Raw genomic sequence first — 16,723 nt, forward strand, 5'->3', positions numbered from 1 at the left:
AGTTAAAACCACTGACACCAGTAGCTATGGGAGAGGCTGCGGATTCAGGTCACAGATGATTTTCTTTACCCTGCTCCATAATAACCAGGACTCAGGCAGAACTGCTGCTAAATATAAAACTATATTATTTATGCTGGCTTTATCCACTTTATGCAAACGAGTGCATATTTACACAGACAGTCCCCAATCTGCAGACACAATTCTGATTTTTGCACGCATTTCTAGTTTTGTTTAAATCATTTTTCATGAATATTTTACAGCTCAAATGAAGCTAGTAGAACAAAACGTTTGGTAATAATTACACAGAAAGTCCAATATTATAAAGAATCAAGTTCAAAAGTCAGAGGTAAGAGCCGGACAATGAGCTGCCACAGTATATCCACCACGTGTTATAAATCTGGCTCATTTCATTCATAAATCTTCACTCTGGCACTAAAAAAAATGTGTGAAGTGACAACTTGTAACTGCCGCGTGAAGCATTAGTAAATTATCCATTAAAGCAGCAATTAGCCACAACTTAACAGCCTCTTTATCGACGGCTCCTCATTAGAAAGTGGAACAGATCTCTCGGTTAGGGAGCTGGTGGTGCTGCTGCTCCTTTGTTGCTGTAGTGCACCGGGTTTATCCCCCCCCCCTCATCCCGCCTCCCTCCCTTTTGTTCCTGCACTGCATTTACATGTACAGCATGTGTTTGGAGCAGGATAACCTGAAATCATTTCACTGTGCGCTTTGGGTTAAATAAAAATCTTCCCTTCCTCCCTTAAAATAAAAAATGAAAAAAGAGAGAGAGCGAGAGATGAGGATAATTTGATGACACTCCCTGCCACTGGTAATTTTTCATTATATCGACTCTCCAGCAGAGACCGCGCCTGCGCTCCTGCTCCCTTCCGAACAAGGCTTCACCAATCCTGGCTCTGGCTCCATCCCCGGCTCGGCGTCCCACAGGCCAGCGCTAATAAGTCGCCTAGCTGTCCAGTAATGGGGGAGTGATCGAGGGGGGAGACGCTTGCTGCTGTGTGAAAGCCCGTGAGGAAGTTGAGGGGAGAAAAGCAGCTCCACGCCGCGCCGGACCGGACAGCTCCACAGAAACACATCCTACAGTTGCCGTTGTTGAGTAGCCCTTAAAAAAAGAGAAAAGAAAAGAAAAAAGGGAAGAGAAAAAAAGCGCACAGTGATGGAGAGAAAGGTATGGATGACGCTTATGCTACCTCGCGATACGTTAGCGCGGTTTGTTTTATTCCCACAGTGAGTCTCCGCTGCTCTGCCAGCCGCATCCACCATTAAAACTACTCTTTATGCGTTTAGGCTTCATCCTGTAGGCGCAGTCGGATTAGTGCGCACCGGAGTTTTTTTTACCTCGTCTCGCTTCAATTTATTGTGAGCCTCAAAAAACAGAGAGAAGAGAAAAAAACAGGGGAAACTGCAATTTCCACCTCGTGGTGATTTTAGCCTCGGTGTACAAATGTAGCGTGATGTGGTTGGCAATATTTAAGGGGGGCACTGTAGGCTCTCTCTCAGCCTGTCTGCATCATCACAAGGCACAGTGTGTAGTTGCAGCACCTCACCCTCCTCCACCTCCACCTCCCACCCCCTCCCTTGTTTTTTTTTTTTCGTTTTTTTTGCAGCACACGCAGACACCAGGCAGCTCGGCTTGTTAACCTTGACTGGTGTGAGAAACAGACACTTGAGGAGTAATAGATGGGATGCACGGCGAAGCCCCTGCCATCCTCTCGCCTTCTTCTTCTTTTTTACGCATGCCTTTAATCCATTACCCCTCCCTCCTCCGTCCCCCCCGTCACCCCGTTTTGAAACAACAATATAATGTGCTGTTGCTTCTCTAAGTGTGTCCGGTGCAGGGGGGAGAAAGAAGAAAGTTTCAGTTTCACTGTGTTAATCTGCTGGCAGTCTGCGGTGCACTCAGGAGCAGGGGGGGATTTGGGGGTGTACAGCTGCTGAAGCCAGATCTGCTTCTGCTGATCCCAAGGAAAATCTAATTTTTATATTAAAGCTGCAGTCAGCAACATTTCATCTGGAGGAAAAATAAATTCTCTATTTTTTGAGGAGAGTCTGCCAACATAGTTAAGGCATTCACCTCTATGCAGCTTAGAGTGAAATAATTGATGCTATCTGGCTTAGGACAGTTACCACTCCCATGTTTGTCTCTTAAATGTGATTCAAGTTACCTGAAGGTGGTTTATATTGCAAAGTAAAGATAAAAACCCAAACTGTCAGATGATTCTTTATGAGCAAGCACTTGGCGACTGTGGGGAGGAAAAACTCCCATTTAACAGGAAGCCTGTTGGCCTGTCTTAATATGGATGCTGGAAATGTCCTAAAATATCGAACTGTTCCTGAATCTTCTGACCGCTTTTCTTTGAGAAGTTTGCACATTCTCGCTGTGCCTTTGTTTATCTCAGTGGTTCTCAAACTGTGGGGCGGGCCCCAAGGCACTGCAGGTAGACGTGGATGGCCAGGTGATATATATTGCAGGATGAACCTATATAAAGAAAGAGTTTGTCCTCTGTATCACTAAAATTTATCTGGGATCTTTATTTTAATAATTGATAAAAATGTTGCATGCTCTGTTATTTTTAGCCTCAGTAGCAGCTGGCCTGTCAGAATTAGTTTGAAAATACTGGGGTAATTGGTGATTCTACATTGGCTGTAGGTGTGGTCAGTGTAGCACACGTTACAAAGGTTAATGTGGTGGGTAGTGTAGATTAATTGGAGGGATCAATGAGAGAGCAAAAATGGGTGTAAATGCCACTTTATTCTATTCCAAAAAGATTTTACATACATGTTATTTTTTTCTTTTTAAGCTGTACAGATTTCAAGGTGCATGCTGCTGTTTCCACCTGCCCTCAGGCTTCAAGCTAATCTTAGCCAGAGACATTATATAAGGAGGAGACAGGGTACACAAAGTATAACATCCAAGAGGAAAACGCTTGGAAAAACATATTTTGGGGCCAAAGTTTGCATGTTTTTCTGGCTGCGACTTGCTTCTAAAAGGTCTGTCACTACCTGATTTGTTTTACACATGTGCAAAACTTTATGTACTTCCTGTCATCACAGCAGATTGCAACACATTAGAAAGACTGGTTTTCTTGAAGGTGTTGGGTTAAAATTAGTCTCCTGCTGTTGCCAGATGTCTGTGTTCTCATCTATATCAATGCTGTAACGCTCTATACTTCATATTTTTGCTTTTTTCGCGTATCTTTTTAAGTAGATTTTTCTCTGTTAGTATGTTTTATTTATTTAGTTTTTTTTTTTTACAGTTTGATGAATACTTACACAGATGTAATTAATTTTTCATACTTTGTGTTTTGTTTTTTTTTTAAAGCCAACATTCTTGTTCATGGAGCACAAAACCAGCTTCATAGAAATTCTTTATTTGCTTAATTAGATCCATATATTAACCAAAACCAGAAAACAATGTGCCTTTTTTATACAGAAAAAAGCTCATCTTCTATGTAATAACTAGTTAAATTAAATATATATTTAAATATAAATTTCTTTGAAACACTTCTACAAACCCTTTTATCTGCAGCAGTTATGCAGTGTATTTGTCAAGACTTTTATTGTGAAAGGAAGCAGCGTAGTCCTTTTTGCATGTGCTTAGAGAAAATTGAGTACGTATTAGAGATGGCACGATACCACTTTTTTATGTCCGATACCGATACCGATATCATAAATTTGGATATCTGCCGATACCGATATGAATCCGATATAATGTTTTTTAATCAACAAAACTGTTTTTTTTTAAATATCTTGCTGCATTTTGTATAAGTTCATACTCAAGTTTAAAACAACAACTACACTAAAGCTATTCTGTTATACCTATATGCAAAAAACAAATATTTCATAGTTCAGCAATACTGATCAATCTAATAAACTTAAACCTACACCATCCTCCCTATTCTGGTATTTTAAAGAGTACTTAGCGTAAATATTAAGCAACCTAACTAATAGGGTTCCAACTCCCAGCAACAACAAAAATAAAAAAATAAAAAAATAGGGAACCACCCCTCACACTCCACCTCATGATGCTTAATCGACGTAACCAACCTTAATTTGATGCAGTGTGAAAAAAAAATGCACAGAAATCAATTATTTTTCAAGAAATATTAAATAGATTCAACATCTTTCTTCAACAAAATTGCAGACTGCACAGATGGTACCTTCCCAAAGGAAAAAGTACTATAGCTTACTAGGGTATATATATTAGACTTAATAGTCACTATATACAGTAATGGACTTCTATTCATTTTACATCAAATTAAAACTTTGGGTGTAAGATTCAGATAATTATTTAATAAAAGCTAGACATTTTAAATGAGAATAAGAAAGAAAAGTATGTCTTTGTGCCCCCTTTTCCCTGTTCATGCCCTATCGGCCCCCCTGGCTAAACTTTGCTAGATCCGCCCCTGCACAGTTAGAAAAAGATCCTCGAGTAGAAAGTAATAATAAATAAATTCTAACAACAGCTGATCAAGCTTAAACGTGCTGCTGTTGTTCAGCCGCTGGTTTCCTCTTTCTGGTGCAAAGTGGGCCAAAAACAAACCAGAGAGACGGACTCGCGACAGAAAAGCCGATCAGCTGATCGTTAAGCAGTTTCATGATTGAAGTAGCAGCCAGAAGAAGCAGTCGCTCCATATATGTTTGGTAAGCTTAACGCAGGAATGCTTTACAAACATTCAGAGATGGACTTACACACTTGCTTTACTTCTCTCGGGGATAACTTTGTCAGAGATGAAATGCCGGGTTGCTAGCGAAGCTCCACATGCTATCCAGACCACCGACAGGTCCCGCATGCCACAGCCGCTCTATCACGTGATGCATACTGCTCCGACGTGCTAACGTTCTGAGGTGAGTTACGGCGTGTTGCAAGTTTTGTGAGGTGCTTTCGTGATATTTAATGGATCGGATTACATTTTTTATTTTTCTCCGATATCCGATCCAGTAATTTAGGTCAGTATCGGACCGATACCGATACGTAATATCGGATCGGTCCATCTCTAGTACGTATCGAGCAGCAATGCGGCATCAGTTTTGGCTGAAGTTGTAGTTTTATGGATTAATAGCCAAGCATACAGTCACTGGCAAAATCTTTGGATAAACGTGTTGAGCTGCTTGTTAACGCAGAGATTTAATTAGCCAATCACATGGCAGCCACAGTCAAGAGGAAGTTCACACTGAGCATGAGGGAGAAAGGTGGTTTATGTTTATGGCAGAAGAGCATCTCTGAACCTTGAAGCAGATGGGCTATAGCAGCAGAAGACCGCTCTGAGTGCCCCCCACTGTTAGCTATGAACAGCTGGTCGTGGCACACAGCTGCCCCTCCCTTAACCTGGTTCTGCTGGAGGCTTCGTCCTGTTAAAACGGAGTTTATTCTTCCCAGCTGTCGCCAAAGCGCTTGCTCATAAAGAGTCATGCGATTGCTGGGGTTTCCTCTGTATTATTGTAGTGTCTTTACCTTAACATATAAAGCGCCTTGAGGCAGCTGTTGTTGTGATTTGGTGCTATATAAATACAATAAAATTTAAATTGAGCTCTCCAAAAATAGACAATAGAAAACTGGGAAAATATTGACTGGTCTGATGAGTTTTGATTCCAGCTGTGATATTCGGATGGGAGGGTCTCAATTTGGATTCATTAGCATGGAAGACTGGATCCATCCCGCCTTGAACCACTGGTTCGGGTTGATGGCGGTGGTGTTTTGGAGTTGGGGATATTTTCTTAGCACATTTTGGGCCTTTTAGTACCGACTGAGTGTTTTTGCTGACCACGTCCATCCCTTTATGACCACAGTGTATCAGTCTACTAAATGGATTTATCTTTGGATAGATCCTAGGTAGCCATTTTCTAATGTTTCCCTGTTTATGCTAAGCTAAGCTGTAGCTTTATTTTTACCAGAGAAATGTAGAAGATGAATTGAACTTCTGTCCTTCTGTGAAATGTCTTTTAAAAATGGGCTGACTGTCTAGTCACCACATTTTAATTCCAACCTTATGAATTGCACATGGGCTGTTGACTACGCTGCTCTTTTTGCGTATCATTTCGTTTGAGTTTCTCGAGGTCTCGCAACCCTTAATTGAAAAAGCAAACTAAGCCATTTGATCAGTTTCCCTATCACATCATCGCCCTCGCCATTTTTCCTTCGACTGGATGCTTTGGGAGGCAATAAAGCGAAAAAGCTCAGAAGAGCCTTAAAACTTGGTTTTAAGCGGTTTGCATAATAGCTGTAAATGTGTTGATTTATGCCGCTCCACTCTGATTTCACATACACTCTCTGGAGTTATGAAGGACTTGGTGACTCAGCTGCTTGCTGATATCAGATGCTCTTCATTTTGATGCTCTGTATGAAAAAAACCACACAGACGCAGGCATTTGGGTGCAATTAGACAACAAAGAATATTGCATAACGGCTGTTATTTAGGAAAGCGGCTGCCTGCGTGTTCATTTTCCATAGGTTTAGTCTCTTGGAAGTGATCCCATTCATATTTCCAGCAGACTTTTTCCATATGGCATATACATTAGGTTTCCATGTGGCTGAGGAAGAATGTCCTACCCATTCGTTCTTATTCGAGATGGTATAGGAAGCTTTTGAGCTACTCTCTCTCGAAACGGCTGGTCCTTGTCAGCGCCCGGTATATGAAAAAACGGACTAAAATAGCTCAGTTTCAAACTGCAGTCTTCCCTGACCCAGCTGCTGGCACAGATATTCCCTTCAGTATAAAGAACGGAGAACAGTCCTATTAGTATGCAAGGTGCCGTCACAGCTTCTGAGGTCTGATAGGGGATCAGAGGATCGGCTCCTTTTACAGTCTGCTGAATGCTTCACGTGGCTTTTTAAGGAAAGTTGCACGGGAGGACTCCCCCTCTCCTCCACCCCCACCTCGGACACGCGCACGTTTACACCCCAGTCACTTTGTTCAGCGATGTTTGAAATTTAGTTTGGGACGCTCATCGAGGTCAATCAATGTTTCGCTGAGTGGATTCACCTCCAGAGTTTCTCAATCTTATTTATCACGCTGTTTTTCCACCAGCCGTGAGATTGATTAGGCAGACTGGAAGCCACACACATTTGGCTTTGTTTCCCAAATAGTAGGTCACCCAATTAAATGTTCCCTGGCTTTGTGTTTTGTGTTGTTTGTAGGGATAAATTAACAATAGAGCACTTCCTTTTTTTTCTTTCTGTTTTTTTGGGCTGGAGAGGAATGTGCTGGTTCAATGGGTGTTTGTTGCCCTGGACTCAAGTCCGCTTAAACTAAAACCTAGAAATGTGATTGATTTCATTCAATAGTACTTTTGTAATGATTATTCGATCAGGTTTTCAAAGAAAAATGTAACAAAAAAACAAAGATTCAGATGAAATATGAAGATTTGCTTCTTTTAATGGTTTTATCTGATAACAATTTGAATATCTTTGCTTCTGGAAAACAACTCTTTTGTGTATTCCAGCATTTTAAAGGCGTCGTGTCATCCTCAGCTCCATATTTTTCTTCTCTGACTCTACGATAATAGCTTTGCATGATTTATAGTTCAAAACAACCCTATTAATCCCATACAGGATCTTGGTGTAGCCCCTTAATGCATCCTTTGTCTGAAACAAGCTGTTCACTTCCTCTCATTTCAGTCAGCTTTCCTCTGATTGGCTGCTCCTCGCAGACAGCCATAGCAATGAAGGCTAGATGTGCATGTTAGGCATATCGGCTCTGCTTGAAACACAGCATTTACATCGATTTAAAGGACTTTGGGTTCAGAGTGATTACTTGTGCACATGCTGCGTTCATTATATAAAACACGGCCATTTACTTATGCTTGCTTGGCATTTCATTACGTACCCCTTGCCGATACTCAATTGGACCCCTTTTACATTCAGAACTGCCATAATGCTTCGAGGGACAGATTCAACAACGTGCTGAAAGTTTTCCTCAGAGATTTTGGTTCATATAGATGTAGATTTGTCAGCTGCACATACATAATTAGAATCTTCTGTTCCACTTCATCCCAAAGGTGCAATATTGGATTGAGATCTCTTGACTGTCGAGGTCATTTGCGTACAGTGAACTCGTTGTCATGATCAAAAAAACAGTTTGAGAGTCTTTGAGCTGTGTGACATAGCTGAAGGCAGCAATCGGAAAATGGGTACACTGTCGTCATGACAGGGACTGACATGATCAGCAACAACAGTCGGGCAGGACATGGTGGTTAAATTATGGTCATTTGGTTCTAAGGGGCCCAAAGTGTGCCAGGGAAGTAACCCACACACCGTTACACCACCAGTAGCATGAACTGCTGATACAAAACAGGATGGATCCATGCTTCATGTCAGTGACGCCAACTTCTGTTCCTACCTGGTGTGGTCTTCTGCTGCTGTAGTCCATCTGCTTTAAGGTTCTACATGTTGTTCATTCAGAGATGCTCTTCTGCATACCTCGATTGGAACAAGTGGTTATCTGAGCTACTGTTCCCTTCCTATCAGCTTGAACCAGTATGGTCATTCGCCTTTGATCTCTGATCTCCCAGACAGCTGCTGGATATTTTCCCTTTTTCAGATCATTCTCTGTAAACCCTGGAGATCATCACTTTTCTTTGATCTTCAGCAGGTCATCTTGACTGTGTCTACATGTTTAATGCGTTGATTAGATTTTTGCATTAATGAGCAGTTGAGCGGATGCACCTACCAAAGTGACCGTAACTATATATTAATGATGGAAAATAAGAGCTCAATAGGTCAATTTTAAGTTGAGAAAACAAACTTAAGCATATAAAATCATGTGTGTTAATATTTGCATAGATTTGATAAAAATGTAGCACTTTTTTGCCACTAGTACTGTGATAATATCTGCAGTACTGCACTGTAGCAGACACACAAACACGCCGTATGTCTGCAGCCACAACACTGAACCCATAAACACCATTTTCAAATAATCCTGTAAACCTCCACTGTGTCATTTTCACAGATTATAGATTTTTGCGTTTTAAGTAGAGCGCTTTGTAACCTGATTTCACATTGCACTTCCATACCAACCAACAGATTATAACAGTGTTATTTAATCATAGTCATCTTACCTAAAGCCATAGCTTGGTTTTGTACTGTGTTTTTTCAGTTGTATATTACTTTTTCGGTTGTATATTAAACCCATTTATAATGCAGATAATGAGATTGTGCACTCGGCTGTGAGACAAACTGTCTTGGTCCTAATGGTGCTACAGTTCGCCGAGTGCTTGGTTGACCCATTTAGATGTTAACGCTCAATACTGCAGCACTCTTTGTTGTAGAGTTTGGTTTAAAAGTAGCTGCAATACGTGTGCATCTTCACAATGAAGCTGCAAAAGCTTTTAATTCTTATAAAAGGTGCATGAGCAATTATTTTATAAAAATAAATAAGAAAAACTTGTATTTGTTTTACGCAGACAGACTGAGCTTGTTATTGTCTTTGTAATCATTTAGTCTGTTGATTATTTTCTCAATCAATTGATGCTTTTTCTACTCCCACAGTTAGAAAATAGCAGAACTGCACTTCAGCCTCTAGCAATGTTCCTAACAAAAGGGTGTTATCTGACCAAAGCCAAACATATTCAGTCACTAGCATAATTGAATAATTTTACTTGCATTTGGAAGGCTAAACCTTGGGAATTTTGGCATTTTTACTTAGATAAATGATGATTCGTTTGGTGTCTAGCAGGCATGCAGTGCTTGTGAAAATTTAATAGAAATGTCACTATTAAAAATAATTAGATCAACACAGTTTGGGTTTGCCCCTGATGGTATTTTGTGCCAGGCAAAAGGCAATCTTCATCATAATGTTATAATATTTGCTGATGAGCTGATGTCAGTCAACAATGTTAAGATGACAATAATAATAATACATGTTATTTATTTTTAGGTGTTTTTGGGAACACCACCTTCTCGAGATTCTCAAAAATCTCAATAAAATGAACAAAACAGTTACGATACAATTTACAATTTAAATTACAATATATATTACAGTATATAATAGTTACCTGATGATGGTCAGTTGGGAGGAAACCAGTTAAATAAATGTATTAACCTCCTAGGACCTGGCGTCCGTATATGTGGACATCACATTTTGGGTTATTTAGACCAGCGGTCCCCAACCCCCGGGCCTCGGACCGGTACCGGTCCGTGAGTCGTTTGGTACCGGGATGCGAGAGTTGAGGCTCAGGTGTGAAATGTATGGTTTTCAGGGTTTTTATCGGTTTTCAGCGTTATTTTGTTATCGTTTTTATCGTTAACTCGGTTTTCCTGGGTCTTTTCACGTGTGTTATGAATAAATATTCTTTTTTTCGGTACCGGTACTAGTTTTATTTTGTTGTATTTATCCGCGACACCTTAAAGGCCGGTCCGTGAAAATATTGTTGAGCATAAACCGGTCCGTGGCGCAAAAAAGGTTGGGGACCGCTGATTTAGACTAAAATACTCAATTCTGCTCTACAAGGGCCTGATATCCACTTACGAGGACATTATACTGCTACTATTCTATCAAAATTTTAAACGAATATCCTCATATGTGGCTCTTGTTTTTCTTAAAAACGAAAATAACGTAAAAAAAAAAATCTGGTAATTCTTTGTTTTTACATTCATCGGGCCCCAATATGCCCAAATATCAAAGAGAAATTAAAAATGCATGCCGTGGAAGAGTTTGGGTCTTAGGAGGTTAATGGTAAATGAGACAATGTGCAGGAGAATGTTATGAAATTTAGTGTCAATTTGGATCAAAGAAGAGGAGAATTGTTAAAGGTGTAGTTGTAAAGCTGGTGGAAACCAGACTGGAATTCTTTGTAGCGATTATTGTCAGACAAAAGTGAGCGTGAACTGTTCTCTTGTGCGTCTCATCAGTATCTGGGATCAAATTTCATCGTTTTTCATCGACTGTATATTTTCTCAGTCGAAATCCTTGCTGATGCTCATGTTTTTCATGTTCAAGCTTCAAGTCATCAGCACTAAATTACCGTAATTGTCGGGCTATAAGCCGCTACTTTTTGCACAAGCTTTGAACCCTGCGGCTTTTAGTCAGGTGCGGCTTTTCTATGGATTTTCCATGATTTTTGTGATATCGTAAGACGATTTGTTTTGTGTGTTCCGCTGTTGTACGGCACTACGTTGCCTGGCGGAAGGATCGGGGTTCAAGAGTGGTATGTTAGTCACATGTCCGTCCGCCAGGCAACGTAGTGCCGTACGAAGTAGCGCGAAAAACAAACTTCAAAGTAGCGCTACGCGTTCAGCGGGAGGCGTGGATGATGAGCGGCGATAAACTTGCGAAAAGCAAGTTATGCCCAACTCCACCGGTGGAATCTGACAGCGTGGAAAAGTGTGAAAGCATCCACGATCACCAACGGATTTTGAAGGGCTGGACTGCTGCATGATGGAGAGGAGGACACCGCCACGGCCCTTCAGAGGGTGTTCGACTCTGACACTGACAATGAGGATTTCTTTGGTTTTGAAAGTGACAACGAAGGAGAGAAGCGGAGAGTGGATGACGAAGCCATCCTGAGCCTGTTTGTATCCGACACTGGAGGAGAGGACTTTGGTGGTTTTAGTGCGCAGGAAGAAGAGAAAGATGGTGGTGAATGACTGACTTTTCTTCTTGTTAAAGCCGTGTCACTGCACCTGAGCCTAAAAGGTAGGCCGAATCTATTTTCTGGTGTGCTGTAGGTTATTGTTATCAGAGGTGTGGACTCGAGTCACATGACTTGGACTCGAGTCAGACTCGAGTCATTAATTTTATGACTTTAGACTTGACTTGAAAAAATGTTGTAAGACTTGTGACTTGACTTGGACTTTTACACCAATGACTTGGGACTTGAATTGGACTTGAACCGGTTTACTTGAAAAGACTTGATATTTTACCCCAAATATAAAATTTAACACGCATATTATATAGAGATTGAAAATGTGACGTCATTCACGGGTAGAACCGCAAAGGATTCTGGGAACTCGTGGCAAGCGGTACTAGCACACGCAGGCTTTCAATTGAAATCAGTTATACAGCGATAAAAAGAAACACAAAAATGTCAAGAAGCTGTTGTATTATTAACTGCAATAGCCGGTCGCATGACAGCCACGGGAAGCCGACGGGTAAAGAGATCGGTTGTTATCGGATTACGTCGTTGAAGAGAAATTGTTCAAACCATGTTTCCGAAGTAACAAAGAGGCGACTGGATTGCAGCCATTCAAAGATCAAATATAACGTCCTAGAACACTCCAGCTCACAGGTTAGTCTGCTCCAAGCATTTCCACAAAGGTCAGTCTGCTGTTGTAGTTAATGCGTCATTTTTCTTAACATAATTGGTGATATAGGTTACAAGCAAGTCTGGCGCTGAACAGAAATTGTCGCGCTATGCTCCTTTGTTTGTTGTGCATAAATAGTAAATTGTCCTGACACAATATTGCGTTTCGCTTCTGTTATTATGGTACATTGACAAAAACACATACTTTTATTCACAGGATAAAACAGTTGTTTTGTATCACTAATTGTCCAGTACGATTACAGCATACAGTATTATTGTCACTGCTACATTTCTGTGATGGGTACCAGAAATTATTTCTACTACTAATTAATTACCGTTGAGCTCAAAGGTCCTATTTATAAACGGTTAAGGAATGTGTATTTATGAAGACGATTTGTGAGACTGGTAAACTTATGATACGTACGATGGTCTTTACTTTCTACACGGTGCATTTCAAGGTCCTGCACCCATCCGTCGGTAAACTGTACCTGGGCTTGTTGCAGTGACCTGAAGTTACTAAACTTCATGAGTGTGTGCACTCACTCCAAGAACCGTATGATTATAAATATGCATATAAATATGCTACGATGAGATAGCTGACTTCATCTAACTAGCAAATGTTGTCCAGGCTACGTTGGTGATACAGTTTTTTTTAATGTGTATGATATTTTTGTCATGCGATTTTAAAGCCGGTCCTACAACCGCATCCAAGAATAACATGCAGCTTATCTCAGAACTGTCGGTGAAAATTATTCTTGGAGCTAGGTTTAATTGAGCTGCATTTTAAAGAGGTGCAATTTCACAATTTGTGTATATTTTCTAAGTTCACTATTTTGTCATGTGTTGAGAAAAACACAGATTTAAAAATTACATGGTCTAATATTTACATTTAGCATAACTGCAACATGCTTTTTTTCGGGGTTTTTTTAAAGACTCGAAAGGACTTGAAATTCAAAGTTTCAGACTTGTGACTTGACTCGGACTTTTACACCAGTGACTTGAGACTCGACTCTGACTTGCCTGACATTACTTGAGACTTGACTTGAGACTTGAGGATAAAGACTTGAGACTTACTTGAGACTTGCAAAACAATGACTTGGTCCCACCTCTGATTGTTATGTACTACATTTGCAAGTATGTACCCATAACTTGTTTTTCAAAATATTAATAAAAGGGGTGTGTCTCCAAACAGCCATCTCTTTCCTGACAATTCCCTTTGTGCATATTCTCTTACATATGATAAGTCAACATTGAAACACCTGCGGCTTTTAGTCAGGTGCGGCTAATGTATGTACAAAACAGGATTTTCCCCTGATTTTAGCTTGTGCGGCTAATATTCAGGTGCGCTTTGTAGTCCGGGAAATACGGTATATCATTTCAGGTGCTCAAACTAAAGCAGACACATTTTTCTCAGAGATGCTTTCTTCCATTCTAAGTAGGTCTTATCACACTGATTTGGGTTTAAGGGGTCATCTTTCTGCTGATTTTAATTACTAACGTAAAGCTGTAACAGTGCGGTGTAATGTCGCAATGACAGCTGTGATTGGCAATGCCAGTCGCAGAGAAACTTGTGTATCTCTGTTCGGGAATTGCATTTAAAGTAGGATTGCTGAGAGGAGATCCAGACTGTGACTGACCTTTTATATAGCCATTGGCATGGACCATCGCTTCCTCCCAGTTTGCTGATAGGTTGATGGTGCAAGTTTTGGTATTTTGGAAATTGCAGTGAGGAACATTTGTGATGCTGGTGAAACTAAAGCGATTTTTAAAAATATTTTATAAGTTTATGCTCAAACCAGCCTGAGAGGGGAAAGGCAACTGGATACAAGTTTACCCAGGGTGTCTTTTTTCTTGTCTGGCTTCACTTATCCCGACATCAACATCAATCAGACTAAGGTGGTTATCAGCTGGATGAGTCAACTCAAGGTTTACCGATCTAGCTATGAGCACATGCAAAAACCGGTGATGGATACGCCCGCCTGCAGCAGAGTGGCTGATTTTAAAAACTTAGATCACAAAGTATGAGCTGAGAGCAACATTTTTTTTAGCTGCTGTAATTAATGAAATTAAGCTCATTTAAGTTAACAAGATTTTTTTTCTCCCCCCCTTTCTCACTGTCCCTCTCCCCTTCTGTTTTTCTTTTCCTTCCTCTTTCTTTCTCCCTTTCCTACCCCTCACTCATGTCTGTCCCGTCTGTGACATCTGAAAATAAAATATAATAAATAATAAAAACAAAGGTCGATCAAATGGACCAATACAGCAATGCCACGATGATCCATTTGGCAAAGTAAATCCATTGGGTATCCTTGTTGGTCTTCAGACAACAATTCTGATAGGTAAAGAACCAAATGGGACAGGCAAAAAAAAAAAAAAAAGGTTAACAGATGTATCAGTGTCACAGCTCTGCCACTAAGACATGAGATTCTGATGGATTACAATTGAAATTGCATTTAATTCATGTGTAGACATGCATACGACAGTTTGTTTATTTTTTAAAAGCCTGAGAAAAAGTGAAGAATAAATATAAAAACATGATTCAAACATAGATTTTGTGCAAGGTTCATGTAATGTAAGGTCACAAAGTAAAAATCAAATAAGCTCTCTTTGTTTGTATCATATTTTAATGCTTATGGAGGAAAAACCTAAACCTAAAGAATGCTAAAGAAAGAATATATATAAAAGTACATATTTATATTATTACTGCTTTTTTGTGTTTGTATTGAGGAGAGAACACCTGAGCCAGGCTACCAGTAAGCTCCTAGTTCGGCTTCATAGTCCAGAGAGGTATGCTATAAAGCCAGATTAATGGTTTAGCCAGCTGTGTCGAGCTTAAAGTAAGTTTTTCATGACATGAAAGCGGCTTTCTTTTTACCTGGCAAAATCACCATGGTAACTTATGATGAACACATAACCTCAGGGTACGTTTCAAGTTTCAGGTAAAATCATCTGGAAGCGATTCATTTATTTCCAGCATGTTTGAAGCACAATATAATTTATTTGCTGGGCAAATATGTTTTACATCCGCAAGCCTTTTAACTGCTACAACACAGAACACACACCAAGAATACCTGTTCAGTAGGGCTGCACGATTAATCGTTAGAAAATCGCGATCTCGATTCATACTTATGCGCGATCTCATTTCCAAATGACAACGATTTTTTTTAAAAAAAAAAAAGAAAAAAGACGACGACGACGATTGTACCGCATTTTGATCCGGGACGTACTCTGCATGAAAACAAGCGCTCACTCTTCCTGCTCAACAAATGACAAGGGCGGAGCCTTATACCACGTGATACAGAAGCTGTGCCGTGTGATGCTAATATTAGCAGGGAAAAAACAACGGAGAGCACGTCAGGGATGACGAGAAAGTGACAGGAGGAAATCCGTTCCGGTCAACCACCCAAACACCAATAATGGGAACCTTATACAGCGCTTCCCTATACACGTCGAACTCAAAGAAATTACGGAGGCTATCACTTATCACCTGACCAAAGATATGGCTCCCATCAACACTGTGCAAAACGAGGGATTTAGGAAAATGATCAACACCCTAGACAAACGCTACACAGTGCCGTCCCGCAACTATTTTTCTATTGTTGCACTACCTGCTCTATACACGCAGTGTCGAGCAACGGTGGAGACGGAATTTCAAGCAGTACAACATTTTGCGCCAAAGACAAAATGTGAGACATTTGTTGTTTTTATGTTTATTTATTGTTTTTATGTTCAGTCTCAACTGTTACGAAGTTGATGTGCAGTTAATAAGTGCAATAAATATTTATACTGGAAAAGAAAATCGTGAGAGAATCGTGATCTCAATTCTAAGCCAAAAAAATCGTGATTCTCATTTTATGCAAAATCGTGCAGCCCTACTGTTCAGTCAATAAAATAATTTCCTTTTGATCTGCTGACAAACTAACATATCATATCCCCGTCTTCTCTATCAGGCTATGGAACTGTAAGCTTTAATGTTTAAATGTATCCAGTTTAAAGTTTCAAAGCTTTAACGTGCAGCCATCATGTTAGAAACAAACAGCAGCGTTGGGAGCGCACGCAGCCTTAAAATAATTAACTCAGATTTAAAATATTAATTGTTCTGTAGGCTAAATGGCCAGATAGATTATTTTCTGCAGCATTAATGTCTTATTTGCAACAGTTTTGCTTTTAACTTTTACATGTTTTATGCTGTTATATTCACCATTTTATCGTCATCATCTGATAGGACCTCTAAATGGAAGGGGTGGCACTCACGGGGATCATTTTGTGGGGCAGAAAGATATGGATAATGCCTGAAATGCTCCATTTTTATGCGAGCACCCAAAAAACAGAGAGCCTGGCTTAACAGAGAACGTTGCTAACCACCGTCATACTGTCCTACTGTTAGCCATCTAACACAAAGAAAGCCTGGCTGTGTTGAACTTGTGTTTTTCTTAAGGCGTATTTTGATTATCCTGCATCACCTGGA

General features: G+C 40.2%; 1 protein-coding gene across 1 annotated transcript in view; it reads left to right on the forward strand.

Annotated features, from left to right (window-relative positions):
* The first annotated feature begins 896 nt into the window (after nt 1-896).
* Nucleotides 897-16,723, forward strand: part of smarcd3b (SWI/SNF related BAF chromatin remodeling complex subunit D3b) — a 65,863-nt gene continuing 50,036 nt past the window's right edge. The window contains exon 1 of the mRNA XM_085418979.1: nt 897-1,186. Within this exon, the coding sequence (XP_085275105.1) occupies nt 1,175-1,186 (12 nt within the window). The 5' untranslated portion in view covers nt 897-1,174. The remainder of the gene's footprint in view (nt 1,187-16,723) is intronic.

Source organism: Rhamphochromis longiceps, linkage group LG9 (genome assembly GCF_057381845.1).
Source record: "Rhamphochromis longiceps isolate RC_006_pf linkage group LG9, R_longiceps_female_GT1.1, whole genome shotgun sequence".
NCBI lineage: Eukaryota > Metazoa > Chordata > Actinopteri > Cichliformes > Cichlidae > Rhamphochromis > Rhamphochromis longiceps.